The sequence below is a fragment of the Akebia trifoliata genome, chromosome 7, assembly GCF_017979445.1.
Source record: "Akebia trifoliata isolate Shusen 1 chromosome 7, ASM1797944v1, whole genome shotgun sequence".
Classification (NCBI taxonomy): domain Eukaryota; kingdom Viridiplantae; phylum Streptophyta; class Magnoliopsida; order Ranunculales; family Lardizabalaceae; genus Akebia; species Akebia trifoliata.
Genome location: NC_141381.1, coordinates 25,936,329 through 25,950,476, shown reverse-complemented (window position 1 = coordinate 25,950,476; position 14,148 = coordinate 25,936,329). Strand labels below are relative to the sequence as shown.

The 14,148-nt window shown below is 35.2% G+C and overlaps 1 protein-coding gene across 4 annotated transcripts; it reads left to right on the top strand.

The window, feature by feature from the left end:
* The first annotated feature begins 5,842 nt into the window (after nt 1-5,842).
* On the top strand, nt 5,843-13,651 carry LOC147398590 (plant cysteine oxidase 3-like). Of its 4 annotated transcripts, none has more exons than XM_086447834.1 (6): nt 5,843-6,087; nt 8,008-8,217; nt 11,438-11,589; nt 12,376-12,529; nt 12,795-12,995; nt 13,118-13,651. In XM_086447834.1, exons 2-6 carry the CDS (start codon nt 8,091-8,093, stop codon nt 13,171-13,173), a joined length of 690 nt encoding a protein of 229 aa, XP_086303960.1. In that variant the 5' UTR covers nt 5,843-6,087; nt 8,008-8,090; the 3' UTR covers nt 13,174-13,651. The 4 variants fall into 4 exon arrangements, with proteins under 4 accessions (XP_086303960.1, XP_086303958.1, XP_086303959.1 ...); XM_086447832.1 differs by having other exon boundaries at nt 5,849-6,087; nt 8,013-8,217; nt 13,146-13,651; XM_086447833.1 differs by having other exon boundaries at nt 5,849-6,096; nt 13,146-13,651.
* Nucleotides 13,652-14,148: the final 497 nt, after the last annotated feature.

The window sequence follows — 14,148 nt, the reverse complement described above, 5'->3', positions numbered from 1 at the left end:
TTTCGTGGGGCCTGTTACCAACTGCTTTGTATTGCAGTACATTTACACACCATATACACGTGTCACCTCTCTAGTGGTCAACAGTGCACGCGTGTTCGTACTATTTCAATTGTTTCTCATGCACATTAAATGCATCGCCTACTCATTATTACTTCTTTTTTCTAGTGTATCACAACCTTTTGTTTGTTACGTATCTCGATGCCTTTGAGGTCTATAAATACCCCATTTCCCTTCATTCTTTCTTTTTTATTTTTTTACTTTTTTCTCTCTACTCTTCTTCTCTCTCCAACTCTAAGTTACAATTTTTTCTTTTACTTTCATGTTCGTCTTTGCTCGGCATCATGTCATGCATCCACCTTCTTCCCAAAATTGCGTTGTAACCTGAGTCGGCATCAATCCTGATGAATCTTGTCATGACAACCTCCTGCCCAATAATGACCGGAAACACGGTCTCTCCAGTAGAGATGGTCGGAGCATCGTTGAATCCGAACACCATTGCCCTGGCTGGCTCAAGAATAAAATATCTACAACACTGCATGCATTGATCAGAATTCTACATAAGTCCACATTCTCCACCGAAAGTGTGGCCATCAAGATGTCATAATGGGGAGTATCTATTCCTCGTAGATCATCTCGTGTAAATACTGTTACTTTATCTCCTCATGTTACATTTATCCCCGCTGTCACTTGGTATATCTCGACCTCTTGTTGAATCTTCATCACCACGATCCAAATAGTGCTCCAGTTTCGATCTTCTGAAGCGTATACTCCTGTTATTATATGTACAACCCATCACTTTTCATGCTCTATGTGCCTTTCCTCTCTCGGAGGCGGTGGTGGTGGCATCCGCTCTTTTTGCTTTTGTTCTTCCCTAATAGCTACTACAAATCTCCAGAGCTTCTTATCGTCTATCATATCCTGAATGATATGCCTTAATAACACTTTTTTGTCGGATGATCTTTCACGCCATGATAGTCCTGTAGGATTTTTCGGGCTTTCCTCTATAGTCTCTAGGTGGTGGTTCGAATCGTGGATCATTTCGTATATGCCTCAAGATTTCAGACATTTTTGCATTTAATAGGATGTAGCTTCACCTTGTTCCCCATCGAGGCTTTCCCTTTATCTCTCTCTATATCTTCTTCCTATCATTTTTTCTTTCCTTACTTAGTGTTGCTTCCTGGGAACTTCTGGTTCTACCATACTGACGATGGTCGCATGTATTGGCTGCATCCTGTTCTCCATTGATTCTTCCACCAAGATGTACTTCTCTATTATTCTATTATAGCGTATAAGTCCTCCAATCGTTATGGGTCAATTTCAATTAGTGATTCATGTAGCCTTGTCCCATAAATTATTGCAACTACATAAGTTGCACATGTTGTTTCTTCGTCTAAGTTTTCCACCATTAATGTTTGAGTTTGGAATTGCGAAATGAATGCTAGGATGTTCTCTCTATTCTCTTGTCGTAGGTGGAAGAGTGTATTAACTCTGACCTTCCTCTTCCTCAAATGTATGAATTGCCCAACGAAAACTTCCTCTAGCTCAGAGAAGCTTTTTATCGATCTTGAAGTAGTCATTGAAACCAGGATACAAACTCATGCCTTAATGTTGCTGGGAATAGTTTGTAGAGCAACGAGTCGTCGTTCTGGTACAATACCATTTGATTTTTGTAGTGAAAGATATGCTCCATCGGATCCCTTGTCCTATCAAATATCTCGAGTTTCTGGAGATGGAATATTCTCAGGGGGGTCAGATGCCATTATTGCTGGTGAAAATGGCGACCCTCTAAATTCTCAGATAATATTTTGAGCGTGTTGTCCTATACCCATTTCCCTGATTTGTTCATCATCCCTCATTCGCAACAATTCTTTCACATCTTCTCGAGTCATAAGATTTTAGGCTTCTGAACTCCCTGTTGAGTTCCAATTCCTGTCGAATTTACCATTCGATCGATTTCTGTTTGATCTGCTACAGGGAGTGGGGGTTCTTGTCATGTTCCTCCCCTAGTTTCATTCCTTCACTCAACCTCTGTCTGAGTTCTTTGTTCTCCCTGTTTATCGCCTGAATTTCATCATTCTGGATTTCAAGCCCTTGTTGCATCTCTGTCCTCATCTCTGTCAATAAACGATGTACTGTTTGTAAAAGGATCTTATGGTTCTTAGGACGGATTTGCTGGTCCATCAGGTTCCTCTAGTCTCGTTCTCACCATATTGGTCACTTTTCCTTATTCACATCCCACAGACAGCCCCAAATTGTAGATGCAAAATTTTTTCTCTACCTTGGGATCTGTGATGATACTTTTTGATCTCCACTTCTCGTGTCCCTGGCTGTACCTGTAACAATACCTCTCCGGCACTCAGGGCAGGATTTTGTATAAGAAATAATATCTCTTCATTTTTTATAGAAAACGTTTCAGTGGCAACAAAGAAAAAAGTAAATTAAAAAAAGAAAATAAAGTATTTTTATAAAATAATGACAAACAAAAGCTAACCTCTTTTACCGCTGAATAGATCCCACCTAAGCAAAAAATACTCAAAAGAAAAGCCTCTAGAACCTATACATTACTTACACCAATGAAAAATAAAGCCTAGAACACTAAAGAGGACTTCCTGAAGAAATTGTTCCTTCCCATCAAAGATTCTCTTGTTCCTTTCCTTTCAAAGACCCTAGCATATTGTGAAAGAAGCAATATTCCAAAGATACCTCTTTACAAGACATATCCAAATGCCTCTAGCTTTGGAAAACAAGAAGAACCGACCTAGTGACACACCAAGATACATGACACGAGGAGAAGACAAAAGCCCACATAGAATGAGTAAAGTCACAATGCGGGAGCAAATGGTCCATTGATTCCTCAGAAGATTTGCAAAGGTAACAAATGTTTACCAAAATAACTCCCCTACCTCTAAGCATGTTCAAATTAAGGAATTTTTAGCCAAGGAAGCACTCCACGCTAAAAAAGAGACTTTATATAGAATGATGGGACACCAAATTGCTCTAGAAGGAAAAAAAAACAGTTGGCTATGCTTATTGTGGTCAAAATCACGACTACCTGAAAATCAATTAAAAACATCATATCTTTTGATATGTTGAATGTGAAGCACATTAACTATCCAACATAAAGGTTCTGATGTCCAATAAAATGTTAATTTTGCAACTATATCCATCCAATAATATGAGAAATCCCCTCCAACCATGATATGATCGTGTACGATCACTCAATGCATCACAAACACCATGTAGTAGGACAACAAGTACGAAAAGATTTACAAGAGGTTCTTGTTGAGGTGATTCACAGATTCATCCCAAGGAAGTCCAATTATTGATCCTTATTTTCTATCACATGGTATCACTTCACTGTCTTGTCCTGAGATTTAGGCTAATTTTCATATACTATTTTGGTCTTTTGTATCTCCATATCGGAAACTCACTCAGGCAGATTTACAATGGAGGCACTTGCCCTCATAAGAATTTTCAAATCTACTAACGATAATTGAGTTATTGCGACAAATAACAATGGTATAAAGAAATCCGCCACTATTTCTCCCCCCCCCCCCAAAAAAAAAAAAAAAAAATCCTCTTAGTTGCCCCTTGAACTCACTACGTGGCTTCATTTCCTAGTGTTAGATTCAATCCCACTACTAGTCCACTATTTTTGTTTGTTATTCTGAGTCCATTTTTTTTTTTCTTAATTGATGGACTGTGCCAATGTGGACCTTTATCTCCATAAAGAATCTCTTCTTTTCAATCAATAGATGATTTGTCTATTCATTTGATAGGCACTGTGAACTAAAAAATAAGTCTACCATAAATAACCCCATACTACATGGTTTTAAAACTCGTTTTGAGGTCTCGTCTCGTACAAGAACGAGACCGAATCGTCTCGGATAGGTTTTTTGACATGTTTGAGTTGTCTTATTCAAAATGAGACAGATGAACCATGATTTTAAATCTCGTCTGATATGTTTAACTTATCTATCCATCTTGTTGGTGGACGATACTAAGACATATCAAAAGACATTTTAAAGTCATACCAAACAAGCACTGGAATATGAAAATAAAAAAAATAGGTAAATTATTTTTCATCTTTGCTCTTTATGTTAGTTCCCTCCAAAGTTCATGCATCTGCCCAACTTGTTTATCAATATAAAAGGGACCCCATGGTACAAAAACATTTATAGACAAAATTATCATGGATAACAAATTAAATTAATAATTTAACATGGGAAATTTACCAAATACTTACATAACGACATGATTGTAAATATAACAAAAAATAAAAATAAAAATGGCATTGAAATTCGAAATGGGTAATCAAATAACACGGTGGAAACTAAAAAACTAGATTTAAAAAAAAAAAAAAAAAAACAAAAGAATAGAAGGGCTTACTAAAGTTTGGAGAGTGAGGATTGTGAGTGCAGCAAGGATGACATCATCGTTTTCAATTGGAATTTTGAGGCAATTTTTAAATTGGGGTTTGTAGTTTTGAGTGTTGTGGTATAAATCACTAGGGGTGCACATGGTTCGGATTTTGGCAAAATTGAAACAAAACTAAACATGATCGGTTCTATAAATTTGAAATCAAACCAATCCAATTACCCTATAGAACCGAACTAATCCAAACCAACCTTGGTTCGGATCGGTTTTTGGTTCTTGATTCTCATACTTTCAAAATAGAAAAACTAGTATTTTTTTCTTTTAAGAGGAACCCTTTGGATCAAATTATAAATAATGCCTATTTTAAAAATAAAAATGATTTTATGATTAAATTTTGACTAAAATCTTAATAAATTGAAAATTAGAGGAAGCTCAATGAGAATAACAAAAATTGCAATTTTAAAATTTGTATTTTGGATGGATTAGTGAGGAAACTAATCCATAAATGGTAGATTAACGAATCCAATTATAAGTTCGTATAGTATATTTCATCTAACAAACACGGCATAAAGGTTCTCGTAAAAAAATAAGGAATCAAACTCTTTGAGAAATTTTTTCCATAAATGAGTAGATCCATTTGAGAGTTGAGAGTTGAGAGAGAGATTTGTGTACATTTTTTTTAATGAGTTTTTGTTAGAAAAAAACATAAGAGATGAAATTGAAGACTTTATTGAGTTACCTCTTCGTAACATACTAATACAGTTAAGAGAGAGAGAGAAAGAGAGAGAGATGGGTTACCTATTCATTTTTCGATGAGGTGGTAAGTGGTGAGGTGAGGGAAATGAACGACAACTAGGTTTTCTTCAAATTTGAAGAAGAGAGAAATAGATAATAGAACAATAAAACTAAGAAAGAGTTTTACTTTTAAATATATATTATAATAGATACTTAGGATTGGTTCGATTCTCGGATTGATTCGGTTCTATTATAATCCTAATCCGGAACTGAACTAAATCAATCGAATTTTTTTTTTAACAATCCGCACCCGAACCAAATCATATTCAATCCGAACCAATCCAATAAAAAAGACTTCGGATTAGTTCAGTTCTCAAATTTACCCAATCTAATGTGTACCCCTAGAAATCACACAAAACTTTCTTTTTTGAGTCATGTTGGGGTGACAGGATTTATTGTGATTCTCACAATTTTGACATGGACATACATACATAACCGTAGATGATTTTTACTCGTATCATGAGAAAACACATCTATAATTATGTGCACATCCCACGTTAGACTAGTGAGAATCGCAATAAACACTTTGTGTCATTTCACTATTTTCCTTTTTTTTTTATTTTTTTTGTGATGATTTTTGGACCGCTTTATGTTCAAGGAACGAACATGATTTGTAAAAATATTTATACCTGTTAGAGAAGAGAGTGAGAGGGAGGGAGCACACACACTCGGCGCGTAATACTGACAAGTCTCCTGTCATAAGTGGAACGACATCAAACTAGTTAAGCTAAAGCGATAGCAAATTCAAACCTCCCATCAAGTGTTAATCTCCGCTGACTTTGTATCACTTGGCAGATGTGAGGAGCTAGCATTAAAATCGGACGCGTGGCTCACAGTATAACGACGGCGAGTTCTCCGCAAAAACATACTCTTCTCTCTCGCTGTTTGTGGAGTAATAGTGCTCTTGGAAACCAGGTATTTTTGGTACTCTTTTGAGCTTATTTTCTCTCTATTTTAAAGTGGTTTTGCGTTTCTTTTGATGGGTTTGCATTTCTTTACCTTCTTCTGTTTTCCCTTTTTATTTTATTTTATTTTTTTCTACATCTTTTGCTTTGTGGGTTTGAATCGTTGGTAGGGTTTGATCGAGAAAAGTGGGTGTTTGTTCGAGATCTGAATTTATTTTTTATTTTTTATCCATCATGTTTGAATCTTGATTATGTGCTTTGGTTTGGTTTGATCCTCTTTCTTTCATACTATTTGGCTTTTCCTGTATGTTGAGAGATTTGGGGAACCTGCATTTGTTGCTGTAAAATTCTTGTTTTGGGAGGCAAAACCTTCGGTTTTTTTATATTATCAGGGTCTGTATATTCCTCTTATTTTTCCTGTAAAAAATGTTTTTTTTTCTAAGTTGGTTATAGGTTTATCCATATTTGCTGATGAAAGTTTCGATACCCAAGTAGGTTTCAGTTCTCTTTCTTCTTAGCAACTACAATGGTGTTTCAATGGTTTTTTTTTTCTCTTTCTCCTTGATTCAAAAGATTGTGTGGGTTTGGACTTTGGGTTGGAATTTGTAACTGCCTTGTCTCAATTTATTTTCCTCTATTATATGGCAAACTTCCAACAATTACAATTCCCATAACTCCTAATTCCCAAATGGGAGATTCAAAACTCTCATTTCATCCTGCCCATGAAACCGAAGTTAGTTGCTACGAGGGGTTAAATATTGGAGTTCATAAGAGTTGGTGACAACCTATTGATATTCCAACGCCAGCTTTGACTTTCCAAACATGGTTTTAAAATTTATCCAACACAAAAGATGACTTCATCCACGAAGAGTAAATAAGAGCTCAATAGAATCTATAGAGTTCTGTTTATTTTGGTCAAAATAAATAATTTTTTAATAATAAATCAGATCCACTGGATGACCTCAACCATCAGATTGCATTACCTTGTGCTTATTGAAGTTCCATGAGGAAGTCAACTAATCACATGGTCAAGATCATAATTCAACTAATCTGTTTTTTTTTTTTGTTTTTTTGTTTTTTTGCCTTTTGGGTTATATTTCATCTTGTTTATATACAACAAAACTTCAAAAGTTGAACCACATTCGTCAATTTTTATTTTTAATTCTTTTACTTTCTACTTGTTTTTGGTTGTTCTTTATTCTTGGTGATAGTGCTTGCTTTTGGTTGGCCTAAAATATGATTAATACTCTTATTATTCCATTTGACAATTTAATAACAGTGATGAAGTTTGTGGGTGCTAATATCAATAACCTCAGCTTGGCATAAAATAAATAGATGCTTTTCATTGAGATATTATGGTTTTTGTGTGCACCTTCACGTTAGAGAGTTGAACAATGGATCACCCAAACCCATAAAGTTAAACAATCTCAAGAGTACGTAATACAAGTTGTTGAGTTTAGTCTTACATCGGACACACATTGACTTGTTGAATAAAAATAGTAACTGTTACTTTTTTGGAACATAAGTTGTTGAGTTATAATGTTAAAAACAGTAATTGTTACATATAAGGGTATTATGGTCATTTAAACATGATCCAGAATAGTTCCCAAACACAAAACTCTGTCAGAAGTACTTCTGAAAATACTTCTCAGAACCTGCATCCAAACGTAAAACACGTATCCAGCTACTTCAGACAGTACTTCAAAAAGTACTTCAGGGAGTACTTATGTTCTAAGTTTTTTTGGCTCCTGTATCCACATGGGCCCTTGGATTTTGGGATGCAACAATGACTTAAAAGGCTTGACTAATCTAAAACAAGAGGATCCCGAGCAAGTCATCTCTTTGTGGTTGAATCTAGAAACTTTGATCCTTCAAAAGATATGAAAAAAAAGCCCCAAATTCAATTTGATTTATGGTCTTTTTTTCACAGAACAGAAGGCCCTATTACGTGAGAAGAAATAACATTTAGTGTCTTAGCCTCAAGTGAACAGTAGTTGAGTAACAACAGCAACAATGCACGTTAGCATGATGAAGAGCTCTCCAATTCAGGCTCTTTACGACATCTGTAAGAAGACGTTTACGCCTTCAAGAACTCCTCTTGCTTCTTCTCAAGCAATCCATAAGCTCTACTCTCTTCTCGGTATATTACCTTAATCTTCTCCTTATATTTTTAATCTAAAATTTCATTTTTTCCCCACTTTCATTTGTTGTTTTATGTGAGTATAATTCAATTGTGCTTATGGGGTTCGTGAATTATGTGATATTAAACATTGGGTTAGCCTTGAAATTTGAAGAACTGAATCCTGTGAGTCATTTGGTGTGGTTTTAGACCTTAATGGATTTATTTTTCAATTTTTTCCTTAGATATGCGTGCCCACTGGCCTTGTTCTAGAAGGGGAATGTGTGTTGTTTTAGCTTTAGGGTATGTTTGGTAACACTTTTGAAGTCTTAAGTCTAGTTTCTGTTTTTTGAAATCTGGAATTTGAAATCTGGTTCCGGAAAAGTTGTTAGTTTGTCATTTTTAAAAGCTTCAAGTTACAAACAAAATTTTAAAACATAATGGTCATTTTGACAATATTACCCTTTTGTAATTCTAATAAATTGTTAACCCAAAAACATAACATGTTATACATAATGAAACATCTACACATTTAATTTCAATTTCTAATAAATCAAACACCCCAAAATAAGTTAGACTAATCCTAATAACAGGACGAAGATGGTGTTAAAAATACTTACTTCGATCGACATTCAAATCACTTTCCAGCTGGAGATTCAGGAACTCAAACAGCTCTTCTGCAAAGCAGCAAATAATTTATTAATTCAACAACCTCTGAATAATCATAATATTTATCTTTCCAGTAAGCAAATGCTCGGACCGTAACCACTAACCTTCCTCAGCATCTGCAAATTCAGGGAGAACTCTACCATCTTCCTGAACATTTTTCTGAAACTCAAAATAAAATCCCATCTCAAAATCAAGCACAGCTTCCATGAAGAAAGCAGAGAAGCAAAAATATCAAGAAATAAAATGCATAAAATAGGAGCACCATATTAGTTCTTCCAATTTAACAGCAGCAAGCCAGCAACATGAAAGAAAGATACACCAAAAATAATCTCAATCAAACAACAACTCCATTGAGAGAAACCAACATCTTCAATGCCCTCAAATTCTCAATCAAACAAACTCCATCCTCAAAATTAAATAAAAATCTACATTTAAAAAGTTACAAAACAGAAGTTCCCACGTCTTGATAATCTATATGATACAAAAATAAATAAAACCATGGATGGACAAAAAAGTGACCATTTTAAAAAGGGTAATATTGTCAAAAAAAAGAAAAAAAGGACTGAATCCTGTACATCATTTGGTGAGGTTTTAGACCTTAATGGATTTATTTTTCAATTTTTTCCTTAGATATGTGTGCCCACTGGCCTTGTTCTAAAAGGGGAATGTGTGTTGTTTTAGCTTTAATTTCACATTTATTGTATTTTATTTGTTAGTTTTCCGTCATTGTTTCAAATGTTCTTGGAGACGATTTAGTAACTTGGAGTATTTTATTTTCAGTATTTTTTTCTATCTCTAGTTGATAGGTCACAGAACAGTTTGATTTTACATTATCAAGTTTAGAAAGTAAAACAAAAAAAAAAAAAAAAACAACTGAAGTCACTAAACTTGTTATAGGAAAGAAACTTAGGTTTATTAATGGACACTAAGATACCTACTTAGCGTTATTTGATGACTGGATGTGGTTTATTAAAGAATTAATTTGGTGTGAATAAGGGGATCACAAGTTTTAATGGTACTGGAATCTTGAATATAATGCCGCTTTTCGTCATTATAAGTCTGGTGCTTCAAGGTTTACTTGTCATCAACTGGGCTGGTATCTTGAATAACCCTGTTTTTCCATCACTAGGTCTAAAAAAAATTTATTGTTCTTGTTGTGTACTGGGGCTTGAGAAAAACACTCTTGTACCTTGTCACCTCTTAGGGTTTTGAGAACAAAACGTGGTAGTGCCTCTACTTGACAACATTTTCTGAGGTGGGACTTGTTCACTATCTTAATCATGCATCATGTATCATAATTGTCACTATCTATTAGGGTTTGTGACTATATAGTCTTTGTAACAACTCTGCCTTTGTAGTGGTTCCTTCACACTACATTGTTGGTCTCAAGCTTGTAAAATGGAGGATTGTCAACCATGCCTTATCTCTATTATTTTGGGTTGAAGATGAATCTAATTTTCCACTTTTCTTCTTAGTGTTGGGTGCTATCATTCGTTGTTGTTGCACATTACCTAACCATCTTAATTGAATTTCCTTTGATTTATATCCTATTAGGTCTATTCGTATATTCACCTAATTTTTTATTTTTTTTGTTGTATTTCCAATCATCCAATTGAATATCTACATCTTCACTAATACTTACGATATTAATATTTAGTTAAAAGTAGATTAGGTCTTATTGCTGTTTTGTAAAATTTTAGGTCTGCTTGATTGAAACATAGTGGTAACTGTTCACTTATGGAAGTGTGTATCCATTTAAGCTACCCAACATTTATTTTATGACTTCATTTTTAGGTGGAACCGTGTCGGATTTTGTAGCATGTTGTTTTGTTTTTTTTTGTTTTTGGCATAGCCTTTCTTGGTCACCGATGTTGTCGTTATAGTTCTCTGGTATGATGAATTGACTGGGAGGATTGAGAACTAAGTGATGGTTAATCTAAATTTAGGGTTAACAGGTTTAAATAAGGATTAAAAGAGCTTGGATTGAATAATTTGATCTTTGTTTCGAGAGAAAATTCTGAGAACATTGCATCAATACCTATTGGGTTCGAAGTTCAAGATCATGATAGATAATGTGGTAACAGGTTATATTCAGACCGGACAAGCTCGATGTTGAGATTTCATACGTGGGTGATACACGTTTTGAGGTTCTAATTGAATGCATTGAACAAATTTCTTTTGGTAAATCTACTTGCTGGTATGTATATAATATGTTTATGGCAATGAATAATCAAATTTGGTGACACAAAGGCAAGGGTTTCACATGCGGCGGGGCTGAGGTGACATAGCCTAAAGGGGACCACCCCACCCTTTTTCATATGGAAGTAACAAGTAATTTAAAAGTTCCACGGCTGTCATTCATAGAGGATAAGTACTACACTTGGCAGGGTATATGGCCTCTGTGGGTGTGATGTAGCAAGAAACCTCGATTTAACAGGGTATAAGGTCTAAGGGTGGCAACCAGGATACCTATTTGATATGCTCTTCATAGTACTTGAGATCTATAACCATGCTTTTGCTGCTTACTATGATTCAGAGGTTTGTCTAATATGTGGTTATTCTTTTTCCGCAGATACCATAGGTCCTGCTGATGTTGGGCTCAAAGAGGATAATGTGGAGGATGACAGGGGACATGGTTTTTTAGGATTCAACCAGTTAAACAGGGCGGCTAGATGGGTTCAACCAATAACATTCTTGGACATATATGAATGTGATAGTTTTACGGCAAGTTACAACAATGTCTTGCTTAATTGTCAAAGTAGACCATTTATAAGCAATTCGTTTTGAATCTTTAGAAGATCTGACTATATTAGGAATGTTGATAATTGTCTTGTCCCCTTAATTATGATATTTATGTATTTTTGCACGTTTGTGTTTGTGCATGTATGAATAAGGACATATAGCGTGTGTACCAAAGTATAATACAAGAGTAATGCCTATGGGTAATGAACATGCAGCTGGAATTCAAATAAGCTTGTATTTATCCTAATATGTATTGGTTTGATGTTTCTCACTCAAAACCATAAAATGCCAGAAAAGTTGGGAATCAAATATGGTCTAGTATTATATTTAAGTGTCCAGCCATATATACATAAAGAATAATCAGATGCAATTTTTCCGAAATTTATGAATGTTGGAAAAGTAGTAATATATCTAATTTTGCTTCTCAATGCCAAGTCCCTTCAATCAACAAGACTGGATGAATCTGGTTGATATGGATCATATATTCTAACAATGCCAATCACTGTAACATGCGGAATGGTTGGTTTGAAAATGATTTAAGAAGTTAGAAGCAAATTCATTCTTGCATTATAAATTGGAAAGTATTTGGAGTTTCCATAGTGCTCATGATTTATAAGAAAAGCCACAGAATCAGTACGTATTTACTGAATTTAAGAGCATTTATTATTATTATTATTTTTTATCAATAGAGCATTTATTATTCTCTCTAGTATGGCAAGCCATGAGAAAAGTTTGCACTCACTAATCAAGGTAGCTAATGTTTTGTAGATGTGTATATTCTGCTTGCCAACTTCATCAGTAATTCCGCTACACGACCATCCCGGAATGTCTGTCTTCAGCAAAGTACTTTATGGCTCCATGCATGTTAAGGCCTATGATTGGGTTGAACCTCCCTGCATAAAGAAAGCTGGTGGTTTTTCAGGTTGTTTCTAAACTCATTGTAAACTATTATGTTACAACTTCTAGAATTTTCTCTAAAAAAATAAAAAATGAAAGTGCATTTTTGTTTCTCATAGATCAATAGAACCAAATATTTGTGGATAGATATGATAAATGCCTCATACAGGATCCTCTCCTGGAATCTAGAGAGCTTGTTATCTATCACAGCCACATAGAAAGCTCATGGTTTCCTCCCAAACTAGATAGATATAGATAGTCTTGAGTAGAACTTGTGCTTTTATGGGCAGTGAGGTTAGCGAAGTTAGTCGTGGACAAAGTTCTAACAGCACCATGTGGGACCTCTGCGTTGTACCCCAAGAGTGGGGGTAATCTACATTGCTTCACTGCAATCACTCCATGTGCGGTGCTTGACGTCCTTGCTCCTCCCTACCGGGAAGCTGATGGGAGAAAGTGTACTTACTACCATGACTACTCCTATTCCAGTTTCTGTAAGTATCTTTTTTGCTCAAAAGATGAAGAAATTTAACTTTTCTCAAATTCCATGTTATAATGCAGTAAGAGTATATGAATTTTTCACTGATAAAAAAAAAAGTATTATGAATTTTTCTAGCTGGGATCATTATCTACTTCACTCGCAGCGACAGGAAATGGAGTTCAGATTCTTGACGGCGGGAAGAAGGAAGAAGACTATGCATGGCTCAAGGAGATAGATACGCCTGATGATCTCTATATGCACCATGAAGAATATGCTGGCCCGGTTATTCAAGTCTAGAGTTGCACCACTTCAATTCAGTGATTCAAGTTGTCTTCCAAGTGAAAGTTTGGGTTGAGCTCTGAACATTGGTGGAAATTGTGGTTATCGCATTCGAGCACGCAATAGCTTTATGTGCTGTGGTGACAGTATTGATAAGTCAAAGTAACTTATACCCATACCAAGTTGTACTTTATAGCTCAATCAATGGCCCTCCTTCCGAACTAGTGATGAAGAATATTTCTTCTTATTTTGAAGTCGTAAGACATGCATGCATGCATACAGCAAGTTGTTTGTACAAATAAAATTTAAACAGCTACTTTTGATACTTGGGTATTGCATGATTTGAAATACTCTAATCTTTGAAATAAATTGGTGGTGGTAAATTGAACACGAGTGCATGATATGCAAAATGGAAATCGAATGGTAGGGGTTTCTCTGTTTACTGATGATATATATCCCAGTGACATTCATCTCGAGGATAAAGCAAAATCATAGCTAGATTTATTTCCACATTTTACAGGTTTCAGTTGAGATTTGAGAAAAAAAAAAAAGCTTTTACAAAGAAAAGGAACTCGGAAGCTTCACTGAATTGGTACTGATGTGTCAGCAGAAGCAGCATGGCACCACATGCCAGATGTGCGTATGCCTTCGAGATTGATTTATTCTCCCACATCCCCGAAAGAACACTAATATCTCTTTCTTTTTCTTTAATTCTCGTTGCAAAACCCATATCACAGTAAAAATTACCGAAGGAGCACCAAATCATTTGAAAACTCCTCAGCAACCCACTTGTAGAAATTACTCCAATAATTTACAAATCACCCCTCTTGAACTGGTCAATATTCGAGATATTCTTGCGAATGAAAAATTGGTTTGGAAGAAAATTT

Excerpts from the sequence above, each read along its gene's own strand:
- LOC147398590 (XM_086447832.1), top strand. The coding sequence starts at position 8,091 with ATGCACGTTAGCATGATGAAGAGCTCTCCAATTCAGGCTCTTTACGAC. Across the intron at positions 8,218-11,437 it reads TAAGCTCTACTCTCTTCTCG|ATACCATAGGTCCTGCTGAT; the intron begins GTATATTACCTT and ends CTTTTTCCGCAG. Across the intron at positions 12,996-13,145 it reads CTACTCCTATTCCAGTTTCT|CGACAGGAAATGGAGTTCAG; the intron begins GTAAGTATCTTT and ends CTTCACTCGCAG.